At 48.5% G+C, this 22,072-nt stretch overlaps 1 protein-coding gene across 6 annotated transcripts in view; it reads left to right on the top strand.

Moving 5' to 3' along the window:
* Positions 1 to 6,932: 6,932 nt before the first annotated feature.
* Positions 6,933 to 22,072, top strand: part of PAX7 (paired box 7) — a 154,317-nt gene continuing 139,177 nt past the window's right edge. Inside the window, exons 1-5 of one of the 6 annotated variants that reach the window (XM_074933900.1) lie at positions 6,933 to 7,164; positions 7,866 to 8,109; positions 10,276 to 10,511; positions 11,379 to 11,508; positions 12,990 to 13,124. In XM_074933900.1, coding sequence (XP_074790001.1) covers positions 8,025 to 8,109; positions 10,276 to 10,511; positions 11,379 to 11,508; positions 12,990 to 13,124 — 586 coding nt within the window. In that variant the 5' untranslated portion in view covers positions 6,933 to 7,164; positions 7,866 to 8,024. Of the gene's footprint in view, positions 7,165 to 7,586; positions 8,110 to 10,275; positions 10,512 to 10,782; positions 11,030 to 11,378; positions 11,509 to 12,989; positions 13,125 to 22,072 lie in introns of those variants that run through there. The other 5 variants (XM_074933899.1, XM_074933902.1, XM_074933901.1 and 2 more) reach the window with 5 other exon arrangements.

Here is a 22,072-nt window from a genome sequence, read left to right on the forward strand (position 1 = left end):
CTGATTCTGAGCCTTTTCAAGACACAAGTGAGCTGGGAACGATGAGAGAGAGAGCAGGGGTTGGGGGAACCTTTGCAAATGCACTTTTTTTTGATCTATCTTAACAACCACGATAGAGAATTAAATGGGATTCATTTCAGTGATGAAGGAATTAATGGCAGTAGGGAGAATCAAGTTCAGGTAGGAGACTTGAATCCAAAGAAGGGAATAAAGCCTTGAAATTCAAATGAAAAAAGAAATGAGTCTGTAAGCATAAAGGGAACCTATTTTACACCTGTAAGGCTAACTGTATAACTAGAACCAAGTGATCCCTCTGGGAAGCAGGAATTGTGTTTTTAATTCACCTAAACAAATATGCAGCTGGAATCCAATTCCATCCACTTCAGTGACAACCAGGCTCTTCATCTGGACCCTTCCCATAACCTTTCCGCTGCCACATTCCCCCAGGAGTTTTCACCCTCCTTCTCATTGGCGCCAGGGTCTTCCTGAAAGGATTAGACCACACAGTGGAATATAACTAGTCTCTGCACTTAACTCCAGCCGCTTTTTCAGCTGAGGATCTCAAAGCGCTGTCCACAAAGGGCCAAATATCCATCTGCCCCACTTCACAGCGGGGGAAGTGACTTGCCCAGGAGAAGCGGCGTAGCTTCCCCCGCTGCATAGGCCGCTTGCAAGGGTGGAGCCAAACCCTGCTTGAAACTGGAGGAAGCTGGGCCAGGGGGCAAATCACAGCTCTCCTTGGCAGAAGCTTGGGGACTTGCCCCCTTGCTGGTCCCGAATTGCGGAACTGGAGCTAATCCAGAGGATAGACCAGACCAGATCGAGTGGCGGAACCAGGAGCAGAGCTGGCCCCTAGAAAGTGCTGAGTGGTGTTGAGTGCCCAAGTGGAGACCCCTAGATGCTTAGAGGGCAGGTGCTCACCACTTTTTGAAACTCAGACTCCTTCCACCCACTAGTCACTGTTGAAGACCTTGGTCCCCTGCTCTCGCTACTAGACACACTGCCTCAGCTTGTCCCTCACACACACACACACCCTCCAAACCACAGAAGGAGCACAAAGGATCATACAGTTCCCAGACACACCCTTCCGCATCAGCAGGGGTGTCCTGCTTTAGCCCTGGGAGATGGCTGCTGCACAGGGGAGAGGCGGTAAGAACATAAGAAGGGCCCTACTGGGTCAGACCAAGGGTCCACCTAGCCCAGTGTCCCGTCTTCGGACAGTGGCCAAGGCCAGGTGCCCCAGAGGGAATGAACAGAACAGGGCAACCATCAAGTGGTCCATCCCGTCATCCATTCCCAGCTTCTCTCAATCAGCTTCTTCCTGATTATTATGATTATGTACCCTTTTACCACATCATATGGCGAATAAACCCAACACACAGAGGGAGGGAAGTATCCCCAGCCCCACCCCTGCCTTAATGCCATCTGAAGGAGGCTGTTTGCGCCTGGTAGCAAGGGTATAGGGAACGCACTTGGTAAGGCAGAGCAAACCCAATTAGGATGTTGCACCCTGACAAGGAGTAGAACTGAGCCTTTGAGCAAGGAGTATTTAATCTTCTTTAGGAAAACTAAGCAGCGACTACCAATGGGATAGAAGTTCGTGTGATTCGGCTGAATCTCTCTAAAGCCAACTGATGGGTTCAAAGACTGAGCAAGCCCAGGGCCCGCCTTATTAGTTTGATTTGTTTAATGAAAATACTTCGCTCATTCCATCGATGTTAGGCTTTGACAAGGTAATTGTTCAAGGGCGCGGCTTACATCCTATTAAGACCGCACTCCGGGCAAATTAAACCTGGCCCAATGGCAAGGCCGCTCCGAGGAGCCCTGTGGCATCCAGCCCGGAGCGCTGTGACACTTCGCCTTTTGTTCGGGACCCTGCCAGGGAGCGGAGCTGGACGGAGTTTGATTCGGGGGTTTGTGCCTTGCTGTCCCTTGAGAAAGTCCCTGGGAAAATAAATGAATTCCCATTACACACAAATTAGCAGCCTTCCTTGTGAGGCTGCAAGGACAGAGAAAGAGAGAGAGAGAGTGTGGGGACATGCAAGACATTGCAAACCAGTTTGGGGTTTGTTTGTTTTTAAATGCAATCTTGGAGGTCAAACTATTTCTCCCTTCCATCTTGGGGCTTGAAGAAAGCCCTGTTGTGGCCTGATGGCATGGAACGTCTTATTTTTTAAGCAATTAAGTGAAGAGCATCGCGAATAAACAGAGCCTTGTTTTCCCAAGAAAGGGGGTGGGGGGAGGCAGAGGACGCAGGCTCACAAACCGAGCATTAAAGACCAGCGCTGCTCTCTCCATACCAACTAGAGGGGTCGCATTCTGCTCCCATTGGAGCCCGGGAGTTCAGTGGCAGCAGGTTTTAAATGCTCGTAACCCGGTTTTTTTTTCACTTCTCAGTCCATTCGCCTACATAAAAAGCACGGGCTAAACTAAAGGCAAGTCACCTGAACACAGAACTCCTCGAAGGGGGATCTTTCGGGCCAGGAAGCAGGGCCACATATGTCCATACTGTGATGATAAAGTGTGTTATAACTTAAGAACCGATACAGACTAGAATAGAGCTCTACACACACACACACACATTAAGGTAATTAACCCTCACACCGAGCTTGATTTAAAGCCCATCGTCACCCCTGGGACATTTCAATACGCTTTGGATCAAGCCCTTTAGTTTCTGCAAGAAAATATTCATGTCAGTTTCGTTTCACGTTTTTACACAAACAGTAAATCAGGTCTTTGTCATGTGTCGAGTTTGTGCCCTTTAGATCTTGTTTTTTTATTTATTTGTTTGTTTGTTTGTTTTACTTTTCCCTGGGAACCAGATCTTTCGTGACATGTAGCTGGACTGCGCTTTTAAATACCAAACGAGTTCTCCTTCCTCTTGTCTTCGATGCTCGCTGCAAATATCCCGTCTCTCTTCTTCCCGGGGGGGAAACGTTTCCAGAAAGAGCGTGTGACTTTTTCTTAATGATTTTTTTTTTGCAATGGTCATTCTCAAACAACGGCAAAGCCCTTCCTAAATATTGGTTTTTTAAATCCCCGGTTTTCGAGGCGTATTGGTCGCCTTTGAAAGAGAGTTTCATCGAATAATCGCTCTAAAATAACCTCATTACACCGAAATTTCAAGTGAAAAACCCTCACATGAATAATCGTCGTGTACATTTCAGGAGAAGGGAGTAACTTTCCCTTAAATAATTCCTCCCCCGGCTTTTTTTTTAATTACATTTTAACAAAATAACGATCAAATTCTCCAGCTTTTAATATTTTCAAAAGCACGTATTAAAAGGCAAGTCTGATCTGAATGATCTTTTGAAGAGACGCTCTCTCCTTTCAATCCTCTCTTGGAGCAGTATCAAAATAGACGCTCACAGGCATGATCCTAATAAATAAAGAATAAGAATTTTTTAAAAAGCCATCATTAATAGACTGTCTCTAAAATGCACACTGACTAAGCGGGCGAGTGAGGTGGGCAGCTTTGCTTTTGGCAGCGCGTTCGTTGCCTAAGTGATTTTCCTGGGCAAGCTTAACCTATATGCCTTCCTCGAGTCGAGAATTTAATAAACAGACCTTGACAGGACGCATCACCATGTTAGCCAGCTCCTCCGCAATTTACATATGCCACCCCTCCGTTGAGTGGCTCTAAATTCCACCAGAAGCAAAAGGAAGATGAGCTGGGGAGTGGGTGGGTGGGTGGAGGGAAGGTGGAGGGGGAAAAATAACACCCCTATTCCCTTATCCTTATGAGTTGTCTTTCAGTGCTGATTTACAAGCCATTTCTCCAAAGGGAGCAGTGATATATAGCATTTATCAACCAGAAACATACCTTAGGAAACCATGGAGATACGCAGAGAAGTGAGGAGTCCCTTTCAAGAAGAGAGGAATTCTGTCTTGTTTCTTTAAGCAGTTACTCGGGTCCTTTTCTTGATTGATGCTTGTTTTAATCTATTGCTTAGCGCTCCCAGGAGAGAAAAGAAGGGGGCTCTCCTTTGTGCACATGGGTAATGAAGCAAAGCATTGGGGGAAGGGGCAAAAAGGGTCCCCCCCTTTCTTAGCTCTCCGCTTGGGCGCTCAGGTAACAACCCCTCCCCTGCAGCCCCCAGATCTGCATGTGAAATTGCCATTTCACCCCTGCACACTCCTTAATTGTTGGAAAAATTATTTGTGAAATTGCTTTCCACCAGGAGAGCGGTGCACGCTTATTACACACACACACACACACACACACCACCTTGCATTTCCAAGGCATGGAGTTCCCATGATGCTGACAACCTGCTTCCCTCGATAGACACCTACTGCCCCCCCAACACACACACACACACACACACACAATTTAAAAAATTAAGGGCTGCTTAAAATGCCAACACAAAAGAAGGCAGGTGCCATCTTTGCCTCGTTGGTTGTATGATAAATGCCCAGTTGACACTGGGCTCCTGCTCTGGGTTCGATGCAATCGGTAGAGCTGAAAGTTGGAAATCAAGTGTCCAAGGCCAACAATCTGGCCCTGAGAGGTGGGATCGGGGCTGCTGTTACCTCAGCCTGCTTGGCCACAATGCCTTCATCAAGCGAGACTAAGCATTGTCTGTGGAGACGATTATTACCAAAAAACACTGGACAAAAGGAAGGGCGGGGGGCTTTGAAGTTTCTAGTGTCAAATCTTTTTCAATTCTCCCTGCTCCTTTGGGCAGGGTAAGAAAAACAAATCCTACGTTTGCTCTGGGATTTTTATCCGAGAGAGGTGACCTTAGAGCAGCCGGGAAGGCAGGACACTTTTCAAATAATCGTGTGTCTACAGGACTATAGAGAGAGATTCTCTCTCAGGAGGTGTTCTAAGCAAGAGGGTTAATGGGGACAAGATTTCCGCCCCCCCCCCCATTTCCTTAATCAGCTGGGGGGGGGCGTTAAAAATCAGAGCCGTTCAATGTTGAACTTTAATTTTTTCCCAACCAAGTGAGGACGAGTTGACGCGAAAATAACGAATTGGAGAGACGCTGAAGAGATGCAGCGAAGATGGGTCTTAAAGTCAGTTCAGACGGTTCCGTTGTATCCCTTCCCCCCCCCCCCCCGCCAATCACTTTGCAGGGTGCTTCTCCGAAAAGTTTAGGAGCTGACACGCGAAGGGGGAAAGAATGGATGCGATAGAAAATATCTGAAGCGATGTGACTCTTTGGAAAGAAATTGACAGGATCCATTTTTTGTCTCTCCCTTCTTGAAACATAACGGTCTGGCACAAAACCATTGCCAATCAACTAACCCTCGGTCTCACTCTCATCACTTAGTTCAAGTTCTTTACTGTATCTGGGAGCTGGTCATCTTTGGAAACACACACACACACACGCTGCAATGGTTCAACTCCAAGCGACTTTTAACGGGAGGGATTTTCTTTCTGTGCCTTGCAAAGTGCCTGAGATCTATCAGGCCGGGGGTGGGAGAAGTGGGAATGATAGAAAAATTGAAGCTGAAGGGGGAAGGTCGCTTTGAATGGTTGGATTGCCGCTTTAGACTGTCAACCTCAAACGCCCCAGGCATGGAGAAATTTTATAATGGGAGGACCGATTACTAGTGGGGGGGGGGGCTTTTCATTAGGCGGGGGCAGATGCTGATGTGCCCTTGCCTTATTGGAAGAGAGATTGAGAACCACCCATTTATCTAGCAGCATATTGATTATTATTAGAAAAGACAAAACGGGAGGGAAAAGTGATCAAAAACCTATATTATCTTGGGAATTTTTCCCTGTTCTGGCTAGTTTTCCAACGGGAATATTCTTTTTCCTTGAGGGAGGGGGTCTGATTTAATGGGAGAGGGTTTGGGAGACCTGATTTTGGTCGCAACAACGTGTGTTTTTATGAAGAAAGAAAAGCTGCACGTGCAGTTTTTTTTTTTAAACTTTTCCGTGATTTCCAGGAAAAGTCCTTTTACAGATGCAAACAAAAGAGTCCGCAAAGCCCTGGCGTCATGCCCTGCTGAGAAGGAGTTTTGTTCCCTTCAAGTCCCAAAGCAGCCACCTTCAAGGGAAACATTTGCTATTTGTTCAGACTGTCCTGGGTCAGCGGGACAATCCCCCAGGGGGAAGCCACGGCTCCACCTCACGCTAGTGGATGGCACCTGGGGGGGAGCAATCAGCTCTGTGGCAAACGCCCCCGTGCGCTCAGCAGCACCTTCTAAAGTAGGGCCCGACCCTGCAAAATGTTTTCCCTGGAGGCAACTCTCCCCCGGCAGGAGTTTTGTTTGCCCAAGAGCGGGAAGAAGAAAGAACAGAGGGGAAAGGCACTCCGGAGTCAGGTTGTTTCGAACCTGCCTTTCCTCGGTTAAAAACACGAATGATGAGCCAGCCTCACAGGGCAACTCGAGAAAGGGCCACGCGAAGGTCTGTGGGGCTGGGTTCATAGATCAAGGCGTGATCTTTGCCCGGATCCTTAGGAGAGCTTTTTACACAACTTCCCTTGGCTTTTTCCCACTCCACCTGGCTATTGACTTTGCTCTTTCCCGCATTTGACTCTTTGGTTACCCCTCGCCCCCAAAACAGACCCCCAGATTGGTGTGGAGGGTCTCCTAAGACAAGAGAGAAACTTGTCTCCAGGTCTGGAGAGAAGCAGTCGGGATTTCCACGGGCCAGGCACTTGGGGGATGAAAGAGGAGAAAGCCCCCATACAGACGTGAATAGGGTTTAAATCGCAGCGAAGGAGACTCGTAAAGAAGCACAGGGAAAGGGGTGATATCGTTTGGCTGCGAAGGCGCCAAGGATGGTTTATGTGTCCACATACAAAGCGGTTGCGTTGGGGTCTTGTAACTCTCCGGGTCATTTATTCCCACCAGGCACATTCGCACTGGACTCATCTCTCTGCTCCCCGCATTTGGGGGTGGGTGGGCCGTGGGGGGAGGTTCATTTTCAACCTGCCGCGGGGAGAAGCTTGGTCAGCGGATTCAAACGAGTCACAGAGAAAGAGGGAGATCCCCTAAAGCGAGCCAGCTGGAGAGATGCGGGCGCATGGAGGCTGGGGAGAAGGGTTGCTTGGGTTAAATGTTTACTGAGTCCTTACTTGTGGCAAAAACCTCCCCTGATGAGAGAGGATTGAGAGAGGAGTCAGCTCGGTTGCCGCTGGAGGAGACAGGCGTCGCCCAAGGCAAGCCGAGGGCTCTGGGCTGCCCTTGCTGGGGTTAATGCTGGTAAGCGCTTAAAGATTCCTTCAGCTGAAGCCCCCGCGCCCTGGGAAGGGAACGTGTCTACCACGGGGAGATGCTTTCCCAAAGTTTTCTCCCCCCTTTTGTCCCCCCCACAAAATCCCCAGCCTTCCCTGCAGACGAGGCCAAGCCAAGGAATGAATTACAAACCCCAACCCCTATATATGCCTGGGCGTTAAAGCTGCTTTCTGCTATTGGTCCCTCGGCCCCACAACAGTGCCCCTTCCCCGGTTCATGAATAAAAGAAAGACGCTGGAACCTATCACAGCTCGCCTGGGGCTCTCTCTCTGCCTACCCAATGCGCCAAAGTTAGGCGCTTTAACTTCCAAACCTGCCAGCTGACATAACGCCCCCCCCCCCGCCCATCACCCTCATCTCCTGAAAACAGCCATCCCCTAAGCGATCACAACTGCCACACACACACACACACACACACACACCACAACAACAACAAAATAAAACAGAAGGGGGGGAAGCAGTCCCCCCAGAAGCCCAGCCCAGCACTGAGACCTCTCGGGATGTGTCTGCTTCCCCCTCTAGTCGGTGTGTTACATTCCTGAAGAACGAAAGCTCAGGCCAGCTGAGCCACACCACTAAAACTTTAAGAAGACTTTCTGGGCGGGGGGTGAGTCCCCCCCTCCCCCTTTTCCCTGTCGGAGCAAAAGATTTCTCCGTTGTCTTTGCAGCCCGGGGCTGGAGAGGAGAGCCCTGCGCCTTAACGGAGGAAGAAGACACGCGTCTGCTGCAGCGCGCGGGACTTCGCTTCGCTCAGCCCGGAAAAGGGGGTGGCCCGGCTTTGATTTGTGTGTCTGTTTGAAACCCAACCGCCCCAGACTGACTCCGGAATGGCAACTTTACCCGGGACAGTTCCCAGAATGATGCGCCCCGCGCCGGGGCAGAACTATCCGCGCACTGGGTTTCCTTTGGAAGGTAGGTCTTGACCAATATGTCTCTTGTAAATGACTCGTTTCTAAACAGCCGATCGCTGCGGGAGGGAGGTTGGGGGGACATCTCCCTCCCTGCCAGGGCCATAATGCAGCCTTAGCGCCCAGAGGGAAGGTAAACTTTCAACAGAAGGAGTGATTCCCCAGCTAATTACCCTGTAACTTTCAAGCCTCAGATAGTTTAGGGGGCAGATCTCAGTCAGTTGATTTTCTGCCACAGCCGTCAGTGATTTGCCCTGTAATTGACTGTAACTAGCGTGGTGGGTTTGATTCCCCCCGCCCCCCCCATGCTGGTTGTCACTCCAGACCTCAAGCCCCTAGACGGACACGATTCGGAGCTTCTCCCCAAACTTTTCGTTTCGCTCCCGGCCTGCGCCGCTTCAACCTTTGGAAGCGGCTTCCCAAGCCTCGGAGACCGTAGCCACCCCTGGCACAAGGGTCCCTGCTAAGGACTGAAATGGACCCGCTTGCAGCTGCCGCCGAATGTTTGGGGGCTTTTTAGCTCATGAGGGGCCCCTGGAGCTGTCAGATGCTGTGTCACCCCCCCCCCCCCCAGCTCGCAGCGCGGCTGCATTCAGTTCTCGATTTATCTGCCCCTGCATTGTGTGGGTGTCTGGGTGTGTGTTTGCACATTCCCTTTATTATTAGTATTCCTTCTCACCCGCCTGCTGGCTGTTTAGCAGAGGCAAATTCAGAGTGGGACCCCTCTCCCCGCATGCATTAAACAAGAGAGTCTCAGGCAAGCCGTGATCAAGTGGCCAAACCGAAACCCGATGGAAACCCACGCAGGCTGCAAAACACACAAGCTGGGGGGATTTGCTCGAGTGCTTTTCTGTAGCAAATGAAGTAAAACAGACGGCCAGGGAAAGGATCAAAGGATTACAACAATATTTGCACAACATGCCTGGGAATAATGAGCAGAGAGCGGCCGGTGATTTTAGTACCTCTTGAATGTAAAATTGGCCACTCGAGTGTTATCTGTCGCTAATGATGTAGCCAGCGAGTGCTGGCCGAGTGACTTTGAATTAGTAGTGCATGATTCTTATTAAATCGGGAGGCAATTTCGGGAATCGACTGTTCTTTGCAAAGAGAAACTCGGCCCCTCTCACCCCCCCCCTTCCCCCTGTCACCTCTTCGCAAATTATGCAGCTGAGTTCTTCGGTGTTTTCGAGACTGTGAAATTGTATTAATCTGCAAGATATACATTGCCAGGTATTAAACAAATGGGGGAGGTCGGGATTAGAAAGCCTGCCGCCCCCAGGCCCCTGAAAGAAAATTCTGCAGACTCTGTATTAGGATGACAAAAGAACAGGAGGACTTGTGGCACCTTAGAGGCTAACAAATTTATTTGAGCATAAGCTTGCGTGGGCTACAGCCCACTTCATCGGATGCATTAGGATGCGTGCTCAGTGCAAGGTGCGCTCTTGTTAATCGCTGCCACCGCAAAGAACCGACGTTTTGCTGGTCCAGTTTGCTGTTAAAATATTAAGACGGTGCCCGTGGCACGGCTTCCTTGCCATTAACAAAAATATCCTTCCCCTTTCCCCCTGATAGACATAGAGCAAAGAAAGAACCGGAGGGTTTTGACGAGGTCATTTGAGCCGTGTGATTTTTTTAAAACATGCCCTTTTCCTGCGGTTTGGATCAGGCACTAAAAAAGCGCAAGGAAACTTTCGTTTTAAACACCTTTGTATTTCAAAGCCAGGTTCAAACTATGGGGACCATCAGCCATATAACGTGATAATACATTGGTCGTTTTGGGGAGGAGAAAAATGATTTTTATTTATCGCTAGAAAAACGGGTCCTTATTTTCTTATGAAGACCTCGAGATCGATAGGCGAATATTACTGCCGCTGTCGATTATCTCTCTGTAGAGAGGAAAATACAAATAGATACAGGTGGTAGATGGAAGTATATCGATGCAGATGGAAATACAGACACGGATCTAGAGAGGGAGCGAGAGAAAAGATTTATAGAAAGAACTAGAGAGAGATCTACAACCACCAAAAGAAACACAGAGAAACACAGAAACACGTGTAGCTATAAATGAGAGAGGGGGATGCACAGAGAGGGACGATACACACATAGAGATGGTCTAGTTGTCACTGACCCGACGTTTCTCCTCTGCCCCCCCGCCCCCTCTGAATTCTAGTGTCGACTCCTCTGGGCCAGGGCCGAGTGAACCAGCTCGGCGGGGTGTTCATTAATGGCAGGCCCTTGCCAAACCATATCCGCCACAAGATAGTGGAGATGGCCCACCACGGCATCAGACCCTGCGTGATCTCCAGGCAGCTGCGAGTCTCCCATGGCTGCGTCTCCAAAATCCTTTGCAGGTATCAGGAGACCGGCTCCATCCGCCCCGGAGCGATCGGAGGGAGCAAACCCAGGGTGAGTGCAAAGCCAAGCAGAGGCTGCTCCAGCCAGGCGCTGGGGGCTTACAGCTCTGACCCTGCTGCTGTTGAAGCCAATGGGAAAATACCTCCCCCTCCCCATCCCATTGGCAATTCCCATCAACTCCGATTTCCAATGCAGCCTGGGCACTGAACTCCCACCCTCCCTCCCCCCAAAAATAATGCACCCACTCTCCCGACGGTGCCTTGGCCCGCAAGCTGAAAGCAAGAATCCAAGAGGCTCCGTCGCCCCCCACCCCTGTTAAAATGCATTGTTTGGATGAAACGTATATGCAGGCGCGCGGGGAGGAGGGGGGGAGATGGGCGTCTAATAAAGCTGCAATTTGCAGAATCAACTGGGTAGAAAAGCGGTGCGGAGTTGAAGGCAATGAATAAATTAGAATGATTTTTCACATGCAACAAGTGGGGCACAGTCAAGCATTTGCTTCGGTTCCCGGTGCCTCTCGGGGGGAAGCCCGTTTGCATTTGAAGGATAAATCGGAGTGTGGTGTGGATGTGAGTCTAGATCTCCCCTAAATATCTCCCCCCCCCATACTCGATTTCATACACACACCATAAATCTACCCTTGTCAATTTCAAGCGAAGAGCTTGGGACAAAAGAATCTTTGGCATCAAGTTGTTTCTTGGGAGGTGGGGGTATATAGGCAGATTTAATTTCCCCCCCCCTTTACTTGGAATTAAATATCTTTCTTGTTAGACCGGAATAGTGACCTCGATGGGAAATCTGAAAGCCTATGGTTCTTTTTTAAATTAAAAGTGATTTTTTTTCTCTCTCCCACCCCTCTCTCCGTTCTCTGCACGTACTCCCCTCCTCCCCCCCACTGATCTCCATTGATCACAAAAGCAGGTTGCCACTCCCGACGTGGAAAAGAAAATCGAGGAGTACAAGAGAGAGAATCCAGGGATGTTTAGCTGGGAAATCCGAGATAGACTGCTGAAAGATGGGCACTGTGACAGGAGCACTGTTCCCTCAGGTGAGAAGGCAGCTTGGCAAGAAATACAGAGAGAAAGAGAGAGAGAGAAAAAAAACATCCAGATAGAAATAGATCTAGGGAAACGATTATCTGCAGCCACCACAGACTGACACCCAGCATATATCCAAAGGCTACAAAACGTCTTCTCGGGGGCTGCGTCCAAATAAAGGAGTTTCTCTCTCTTGGACATGGCAATAAAGTAATGTTAAAAGAAAATCATCTCAAGGTTCCCTAGAAAGGAACCTGGAAAGTGCACATTTAAATTCTCTCTGCAAACAAACAAACAAAAATGGACTAAGGCAAACATTAAACCCATGGTGGAAAGGAGACCAAGTTTAGGGCACTGGTGAGACTTTCCCTGTTCCATCCCACAGCAAAGGAGCCGGAGACAGTCTAAAGGGGGTGTACACACAGCACCCACCAGCACCCTGGGATTTTTCAATCGCCCCTGGGTGATTTTCTGAGTTGCTCAGGGAAGGAACGAATTTCTCCCCCCGATGATGTCCAGAGGGGAGGGGAGAGAGTCTTTCAATTCAAGTTAAAATAAATAAGCAAAGGTTTGGGAGCACCATGGCTCTCCAGTCTCCGCAGGACAAACCCCCTCCCCACGCCCAAACTTCCCTCCTTGGAAGTACCTCAAGAGCAAGAGTTTAAAGGAAACCAGCAGCGGGCCCGATTCTGAACCCCTGCTCCTACCCCCATCAATCTCCCATTCACGTCAGGGAGGGAAAGCAAAGGGGGAAAGGCCAACCCGTGCTCGGTTTTTCACAATTACAAACAAAACGAGAACGAGATGCCGTGTATGTATTTGTATCCTCGAGGGGGGGAGCGTGGGTGGGGTAAGTGGGTATTTCCGTGTGGGTACCTCTGGTTGTGTGTGTCTGTGATTTGCACGTGCGTGTGTGATAAGTGTGCATTTGTGTCAGTGTGATAAATGTGTGGGTGACAGAGGTAAGTGCATGTGGGTGTGTGAGACATACCTATTAGCGTGTGTGTAATTGCCTGCCTGCATGTGATTGCACATTGGTGAGTGCTAAGTGTGTATTCGTGTTAACGAGGGTGTTGGTGTCAAAGCTTGTGACTTGAAGTGTGCACGGATGTGATCTGTGTGTTTATGCAACGAGAGTGAGGGAAACGCGTGGGAATTAGTGCGAGTTGGTGTTTATTCCTGAGTGGGTGTGCAGATTAGAGTGGTGTGTAAATTGCTGAGTGTGTATTTACATTGTATGTGTCTATTTCGGAGTCTATGTGTGGGGGTTTTTTTTTTCTATTATGTGTTTGTGTTCGCAAGTTTATGGCTATGTGTGCATAGATCTGGGTTTGTGTATGTGTGTAGTTTGTGTTCCTGGCATATGTTTGCCGACCCGCTGCATTCTTTTGCTTTTCTTGTTGCTCAACTTTGGAAGCGCTGGCGGGTTGTCTCGCTTCGACCCCTTTTCCAAAGCAGCTTATACTTGCCTTTTTGTCTTTGACTGTCTGAGGTTTAGTGAGTTCGATTAGCCGAGTGCTAAGAATCAAGTTCGGGAAGAAAGAGGAAGAGGAGGATTGCGACAAGAAGGAGGAAGACGGGGAGAAAAAAGCCAAGCACAGCATAGACGGCATTTTGGGCGACAAAGGTAACTCGACGGGCAGCCAGACCTGGGCCCGCCCGCCTGCAATAAGCGACACTTGCTTAATATTTGTCACTTGCCGAAACTCTGGTCCCTGATGGGTTTGGCCTGGACCCGATCGTGCTGTCACTAGAGGTCGGGGCAAAATTTGGTGAAGCAGGATCAGCAAATGTCTGCAAAACGTGCCTTTCTCCACCTCTTTCTAGTGATTAAGCGTTTCGTAAATCAACACCCATGTCAAAAGTTACCGGCCATATAATCAAATGCTTTAGAGGCCCTCTGGGGAAAGGGCTGCCCCCTCCTTCTCCCACCTCCCTTTTTTTTACTCCCATCACCCCAGATTTGTTTTAATAGATAGGACACAAGCTGTCCCCAGGGCCCTTTCAGGAAGATCTACGAGAAAAGCAGACAAATGGAGAGAAAGGCCTTGATGAAATTGTACATAGATGGGCCCTTGGAAAGGGGGGGGTATTAATGGGGTACCTGTATCACATTCCGCCCCCTCTCCGAGCCATCTGAGATGCCGGAAAAAAGATGTTGGTATTTTCCTTGCAGTCACCGTGGATCAATTATTTATAGAGAAGGGAGGGAGGGGCTGGGGGGGGGGGGGATCAGAGATTCCTAAATGAATTTGTTAAACAGATTTTTCTCCTGCTATCTAAGTGGTCCCCTGAAACTCTGGCTGACAGTTGAGCGATTTGGGCAATCAATATCAATTAGAGAGACTGGGATGTGTTCTGCTTTTGGGCACCAGCAAAGGCGCCGTTGCTAACCAGAGAGCGACCCGTCTGGGGGTGAGGGTGCTCAGATGAGCAGTTGTAAGAAATCTTCCCTTGAAAAACAAAAGCGGCGGAGATGGAGGAAAGGCTTCTTAGCCCATCTGGGGCGTGGGGCGGGAAGGAGCGGAGCGCTTTGTTGAAATCTCCCGTCTGCCATCTCCTCTCACGGGTTTGGGTAAGGAGAACACCGGAGCAACCTGTAAACTTTGATACACATCAGTTCTTGTGCCCAGGGAAATTGCAGGGGAGAAGGAAGATAAGTTTGCAGAAACAAAATGTTTGCAACGAAACCGTTTCTAGATTTTTGATTCCAAACCGTTCTGGGACCCCCCACCCCAAAAAAAAAATTGTCAATGCGAATCCATGAAACAAGCATGAGAAAGGCTATAAAATAAACAGCGTGAAATGGATGTTGGGTCAATAAAAAGTTTGAGAGAGGAATGTCGCGTATACATTTCAATCTGTGAAAAGAACAGGAGGACTTGTGGCACCTTAGAGACGAACACATTTACTTGAGCATCAGCTTTCGTGGGCTACAGCTCACTTCATCGGATGCATGCCGTGGAAAATACAGTGGGGAGATTTATATTCGTTCGTCTCTAAGGTGCCACAAGTCCTCCTTTTCTTTTTGCGGATACAGACGAGCAGGGCTGCGACTCTGAAACATTTCAGTCCCTGTTTCTTTCCCACTCACATCGATCTTGATGGAAGGACGAGGGCTCGTTTTCACTGGAGAGAAAAGGGAAAGATCCCGTCTGGGATTTCCCATCAAGATATTTTCGGCTTCTAAATCATAACTAGACACTAACTCCCGGGGGAGGGGAGCCAGAAACCTGTGTATTTATTTGAAGGGAAATCAGCTCTTTTATTGAGTTAGGGAATCTCACCTGCTTTCTGAGAGGAAAGGAGTCCGTTTAGGAAAACCCTCGAAAGGATTTCGCTCATTTCTATGAAATAGGTAGAAAGCTGGGGAAAATGGCAACTTCGGAAGGTTTCAGAGTCGCCGCCGTGTTAGTCTGTATCCGCCAAAAGAACAGGAGGCCTTGTGGCACCTTAGAGACTAACAAATTTATTTGAGCATCAGCTTTCGTGAGCTCCAGCTCACTTCACTTCGGAAGGGTTCTGGTTTCGGTTGGTCTTTTTTCAATCAGTTGGTTTCTGGTTTGGTTTGGTTTGGTGTGAAGAGATTGCGGTTTCTTCGGGCGATTTGCAGTACTATTAGTGACAGAATTTAGGGTCAGAGGGGAAAAAATTAGTTATTTTCTGTCACAGAAGCCTCCAAAATGTGTGTGTCGGGGAGAGCGCACTCTTGCAATCTGTTTTCACCGGCTGCAGCGTTTTCCCCGGCGCTGAGACAAGGCGAGTGACTTGGGACATCGAACTCCCGGGATTTTGGTTTGAAAGGGGGAGGGCAGAATTGGGAAGAAAAAGCTGCCAAGTGTCACGATCAAACATTACTCTAGTCTCAAATAAAGGTGCACAAAAGGGGGCGCTTGAAGGATCCGACCCTCCTGTTTCTTTCCTTTCCCCCAACCTTGAAGATGAACTTCATTTGCAAAGACCTTCCAGTCTATTGAAGCTTTATAAGCAAAAGATTCCTGGCCACAAAAGCAAACAGTTTAAAAAGAGAAAAAAAAAAAATCTAAGCTGCCTTAAAAAAATGGAGTAAAGGGGTGGGGGTGGGGGAAGCGCTGTCCATTCTCATTCAAAATTCTGCAAGGAGGAGAAAAAGTTTGGACAAAGGGCTAAGGAGGGGAAGAAAAGGAGATAAATTATTCAAAACTCCCTGCTGTTAGGTAGTTTTGTAATATTATAGGACCGTCTGTTGGGAAAAGGCGAGCCGTGGGACGCTGCAAAACGTTTCGTGTGATTTTGGAAGGAGCCAATGCTCATTTGCAAATCGGTCCTATTTTTGTTTCCCCCCTTGAGCTATTTTTTTTAAAAGATTTTAGTTTGAGCTTATTGCTTAAAAAAAAATAGATAAATAAACGAATCCGCCGGTGAGAAAGCTGCACAAATATTTCCCCCCTCCCCATGGCTCCCCACCCCCCCAGAAAATAAGAATTAAGCGGGAACGTAGCTGTCAGCGTCTTTGCCCCGTTACTAAGAGGTAAATTGATTTCCAGAAGCAAATACATGCACATATGTGGTCCCCGATTTATGTGGGGGGGGGGGGAACCCAGTCCGTTTTCGATCAAGGGCGAATTGTGGAACATCTCGGGATTTTGAGCGAGAAAACGCGCAACACACAAAGCCCCCCCCCGCCGTCCGTGCCACGGCTGTCTCCTCGGCTCCCTGCAGAAGGACACCCCCAGGTCTCGACTCTTTTCGCCGCGGCGGCCCTGGCTCTGGAGAGCGGCTCGGGCTCCCCCAGATCTGTGAGCGAAACACAGCCGCCGCCCTTTGTCGGAGGCCGGGGTGCGTGCGCGGTGGGAGCCCTATCGGTTTGCAGCCGCGGATCGGATGCATCTCACCCCCTGGCCCCAAGCGTTATCGCGGGGGGAGGCGAGCTGTTGTTGTTGGTTTGGGTTTTTTAATAAAAAACAAAACAAGATCTCACCGCAATCTTTTGTTGCAGTCCGAAGAAGTTTCCAATGGCCCCAATTAAAGTAACTAATAACACACTTCAGAGAGAGGGAGAGAGAGAGAGAGAGAGAGTCCCAGCTTGGCTCACTTCTAATCATCTTTAGAGATCTCACCTCTGCTTAACCAAAATGGCAACTTGGTTTGGTTTTTATTATTATTTTTTTTAACGACTGACAACCCCTGGGCACTCGGACCGGTAGTTTTCAAGCACAGCCAGGAAAGGCTCTGGTTTTTATCTAAAAAAAAAAAAAAAAAAAAAAAAAAAAAAAAAAAGCGGGGGGAGGAAAAGGGAAAAGAAGCGACGGGGAGGGAGGGCAGAGAACTTTGTTTGGGGGCTTTTTGCCCTCGTGGCAAATGCCTTTTTGCTCTGTTTGTGGGCTCTCCTCGCAGGGAGCCGGAGGAAGACAGCCCTCAATGCGCTCCCTTTTTAAGCGTTAAAGAAAGATTCCACCCTGCGCCTGTTTCTTTCTATCATCTGCTTGGCATTTAATAATGTTAAGACTTATTAGAGCTGGTAATGAAAACTGTGGCCGCTGAATAGGGAGCTGTGTTGGAGAGGGGTGTAATAGCTCCAAGGCATGCTAACAAATGTATTTATCCCCAATCAGTGCTCACTCTCTGAGTTCCAAGCACAAACGTTAAGTTGAAGGGTTTTAAGGCAGATTAAATTGAGCCTTTATTTCTCTGCACTTTCATCTTTAAACGGCTCACTCCAGCTAGCCCTGGGCGTATATTCATGAGCCTTCATTTCTTCTTCTTCCTCCTCTTTTTTTTTTTTTTAGCCTCGTTAAACTCGAGTTGTTATTATTTGTGGTGGTGGTGTTACTATTGATTGTCGTTATTGGGGTGCATTAGGGAGCGCCACGTGGCATTGCAAATTCGCACCCAAACCGGCCTTGCAGAACGCCGGTGATGCGGATCCTGCAGGCTGCGGCGAGGATGGGTGTGGACACAACCAACAGCTTAGGGCCCCGGGAAGATGCCTCGTGTTCAACGCAGAAGGGGAGGAGGGGGCAAGGCCTAGTGCAAACGAGCAAATGGTATTAATTGCAACCAGGCGCTGCGGATTGCTCCACAATCAATGGAAATAGGAGTGAAGGGGATAGGGGCTGGCTCGCTCAAGGAATGGATGAGTTTATTGTATGGGAAGATGATCTGTGTGCAGCCTTTACAAAGGCAAGGCATGTAAAGAACCGACCAGGTGAATATCAGTTCCTTATATGCCTTGCGTATATGGACACATCTTCCCCATACTGTAATCTGGTCAGTTTCACACACGCGTGCTTTATCTGCATCGTCTGCAACGGCAAAATGCATGTGTGATCAATGTTAAAAACCCTTAGCAACATATATATTGCTCAAAATTTACATGTATAAAAACTAGGCTACTGTATGAGGGAAGGAGATCTGTGTGAAATATTTAATTGTAGAATTAAAGAGGCATAAGAAATTGACCAGGTTACAGTCAGAGCAGTATAGGGAAAGATGATTTCTCTGTGTGTATGTGTTCACACAGAGAGAGAGAGATCCCGTGTGTTTCCGTATTTCCCCACACTGCAACCCCCTGGTCGATTTCTTGTAGGAGTGTGTGTGGCACAAGGTTTCACAAAGTGAGCAACACCCGCATTTTTCTGTGGGGTGCAAAAGATCCAGAAGCAACTGTCTGGGTTACCGTATCAGTTTTGCTTCGGGGAGGTGTGGGAAGGGTGCGAAAAGAAGAAGGGCACAAAACGGGAAGGGACCATGTACAGGTGTGAACGGGAGCAAGGGACAGGGGGAGGCGGGGAAGGAAAGGTGTGGCTATTTAGACACTTCCAGCTCAAGGTGGTAACAATTTAATTTGGCAGCAGCAATCGCTGCTAATGTGGTTTTCGGAGGCTTGCGACACTGAAGGAAGCTGTTTTGATTGTGTGTACAAGGACCTGCCAAATTTAATTAGGCTCCAGGGGAGTGAATGAATGAGGAGAAAGAGGGGACTCCTTCCCCCCTCGCCCCCACCCTCTTTCTCGGCAACATTTTTGTGCTGTCACACCTGGAAAGGGGGATTGTTTCCCTGGGTCGGAGTTGGGGAGGGGAGGGTCTCAGGCGGTTTATCAGCCAGCAATCTGCATTGATTTAAAACCAACAAGCGCCTTCTCTGTAAATGTATGTTTAGAAGGGAAAGGGAACAGACACTTCATCAAATCAAGGGATTACCTAAGGTTGGCAATCTAATCAAACAGAGACCAGGCGGGATTTGTGAGTGTTCGGAGTGAGATCAGCTCTAATAATGGGGGGCAGAAAAAAAGATAGGGTGGTGTCAGGCAATTCATTGGCTTTAGGCTCAGTTATTCTGTGCATATTTCAGAGAGGAGGGGGGGGAACAGGGAGCGAAGGGGGGGCGAGACTATGTGTGAGCACACACAGAGCTTACATGTCACAAAAAAAGCGGAGACAAATGAGGTACAACAATAAACACAGATAACAATTACAAAGGCAAACAGTGGCTTTTGGGAACAAGTAGCTGCAGAACCTGGTCTACATAAACAAAGTAGGCAAATGTTTGCAAGATAAACTCCTTCCTAAATCGAGTGTGACGGGAAGGAGAGAGGAGAGGAGGACAGATAAGGTAGGAGGGGGGATACACCAGTATAATCTAATACAAGACACTTTAACAAAAACAAATTTAAGACAAGGATGCCGGAGAGGGAAGGGGGGAGTTCACTTATTCAGCAGGAAGAGGAATAATATAAGGAAGATGTTTATAATCCAGCTTTTTTGGGGGGGCATGGATTTAATTATATACCAGGACAAATATGAACCAGGTAGTTATGATCCCTGATTTGGGGTGGGGATGGGGGTTAGGATCAATGATAAACCAGGGAAAGGGAAGACAATAGAAGGAATAGGTATTTATAACCCACGGGTTTTTGTTTGGGAGGGGGGACATTCAATTATATGGCAGGAAGAATCGAAGGCAGATACGTCTGACCTAGGACTGTGGGTGTGCATTGTTAGCAAGCCCCTGGACCCAAAATAATTTTCCAGAAAGAGTTGAGGGCTGTGACGGGGTTTATTAGAGAGATCTATAGGGATCTATCTAAATGAGAATGGCAAATAAGAGAGTGGAGGTGTCTGCAGTGTGGTTAAAGGAATTAGATATTTACCAGTTTGAAATAAGCCGGGTATAAAAAAAAGAGAGAGAGAGGAAGAGAGACAGTGAAAAGATGAGACGGGAGAATACTTCAAACGAATTCATCATCTGGAGTGGTGCAGGGGAGATTTAGAGACAGTATTGGGAAGTTATTTAGATATTAATAACATATTTTCCTGAGGCGTCAGGAGTGCCTCCATACGCACTTTTTTCTCGCAGCTATTTGGCTGGGTGAAATATGGGAGACCCAAATGTTGGGAAGAGATAACACAATCAGCCTAGCCCTGGTCCTGTGACTGCATCATAGCATTAAACCCGGATTAACCTCCCCTCCCCTCCCCCCCCCCACCCCCAAGCTTTCCAAATTTTTCAGTGGAATTTACATGGCAGGATTTTAAAGCACATATAACACTTGCCTTAAAGCTGTAAGGTTACTTGAGCGGGGGAGGGGGGGGCGAATCTTGCTGAAAAATATCTTTGTTATATATGAAATAAGCAAATAAGGGACCCTCTTGAGACCTGAACTTTTTCAGATATTATAGTCGGGCTCTTCTCCCTCGCTTAAAAAAAGAAAGAAAGAAAGAAAAAGCAATTTCAATCAGTCGCTACATTTGTCTTCCCCCCATCCCCCGTGGGTTTTGCTTTGTCATTTTAATCTGAAATGCGCTATGATCTAGGCTCTCGATTGGCCGGGGTTGGGCGGGGGGGTCAGGGCTCTCAGTGCTTCCTAATATTGTCTGATATTGACTAGGAGTGATATTGACTAGGAGACTTTAGCCTTCATTCTAGGTTGCCCTCCCCACTCTCGGAGAGAGGGGCGACCATTAAAAAGGAGAGAGAGTTTGTAACCCTGAATCCCAACCAAAGCTGACGCTCCAGGCCTTTCCCTGAAAGTTCAGCTACAAGGCTTGGGTGCATCAGGGAAGAGATCTTCAAGTCTGGGTGTCCCACATGCTTGGGATTTGCTGAGAGCGCTTGCTAAAATATCCAACCTGGCCAGAGGATGAGGGGAGGACAGGTGTCTTAGCTAAACTACCTGGGGGTGATCAACACACCCCGGGGTGGTGGTGGGGGGGGAATACACTGAGATCCGGTATGACACGGAAGCAGCTAGATTTTGTATGTATTTTTATTACGAATCATAACTGTCCCCTTTTGGTGGCTGCAAATAATCAACCGGTGCCTGCCTGCCTCGCCTCCCGCTTGTCTTTCGAGTTCTCTAGCTGCAAAGAATGTTTCCAGGGGAGCGGATGAATCTGCCTTTGGAGGGGTCACTTTTACGCTGTACTTTCTCTGATCTCCCCCCTGCCCCCCCCCCAAATAAATCAGAAGCCGGCTAATGACCGTTCATAAAGACCGCGTGTCTTCCTGGGTGGGGGAGGGAACCGAGAAGGAAACCCACTGAAGAAGGAAGATGAAAGTGCAATTGTTATGTTGGGAAGAGCTGGGAAATACCCTCTGCCTCTGAGGCCCGAGTTGTCAACGGGGAGAGGAGGCGGTTGCAGCTCGTGGGGGCAAGAGTGTGAAAGGGAAAGTAGGTGAGGGAAAGCAGAGGCAGGGTGAGGAAATTGAGGAGCTTACAGCCTTTGATCCTTGGCTGCTTTTCCTTATCAGAAACATTTGTGGTGACACCGGTACAAAGAAAGTTCATCATATTACAGACTGCTCGGGCTGCTTGCAGGAACCGCTGGCTGTTAATTAGCAGGCGCTCTGTCTTGTGGGACAGACTAGATCTGAGGCTACGTATTACTTGCTTGGGTGGCTCTGGGTCCTGTGATGAATTGCTGAAAAGGGCCATTTCGGTTTCTAGCCGCTGCAGGGTTGGTCAAAGAAGCCGGAGGAGCGGGTTGCGGGGGGAGGTGAGAAGGAGAAGCGCCCTTAATGCTCATTCATAAAGTATAGGTATGGAGGGCAGCGTCTTTGCTCATTCATTATGGGGGGGGGGGGTTGATTACAACATATGCTTAGAGAATTCCGGACCCTTCTTCTCGAGCTTCTTTAGACTTTGTGGTCCTGGCTTCTGTGACTCTTTTTCTTCGTGATTAAAAAGGGAAAGCGCTTTCCCAAAAAATAAATTCCCCAAACCTATAAAGTCTCTCCTATAACTAGGCGTTGTTTTTCCTTCCCTGGGAGATGGCACCCCGGGGGCAAGGGACACGTTTTAAATATAGTTCCCCTCCCCTCCTTCAACCAGAAATCGCAGGACGCTGACTTTGCTGGCAGCATCTCCCACACCTGCTGCGGCGATGGTAGCTGGCTTTGAACGTCGAGCTAAACCTGCTATTATTTAAAAAAAAAAAAAAAGAAAGACAGGGGGTTCCTTAAAAGAGAATCTCCCATGAACGAGTCATAGCCACAGTTCAGCTTCGGTTGCCCGTTCCCAAAGGAAGCCCAGGCCTCGAACCGTGCAAGGCCTTATCCACCACCCCGTGCCTACACCCTGCCAGGGAAGCGGA

This window comes from Natator depressus, chromosome 18, assembly GCF_965152275.1.
Source record: "Natator depressus isolate rNatDep1 chromosome 18, rNatDep2.hap1, whole genome shotgun sequence".
NCBI classification, from domain to species: domain Eukaryota; kingdom Metazoa; phylum Chordata; order Testudines; family Cheloniidae; genus Natator; species Natator depressus.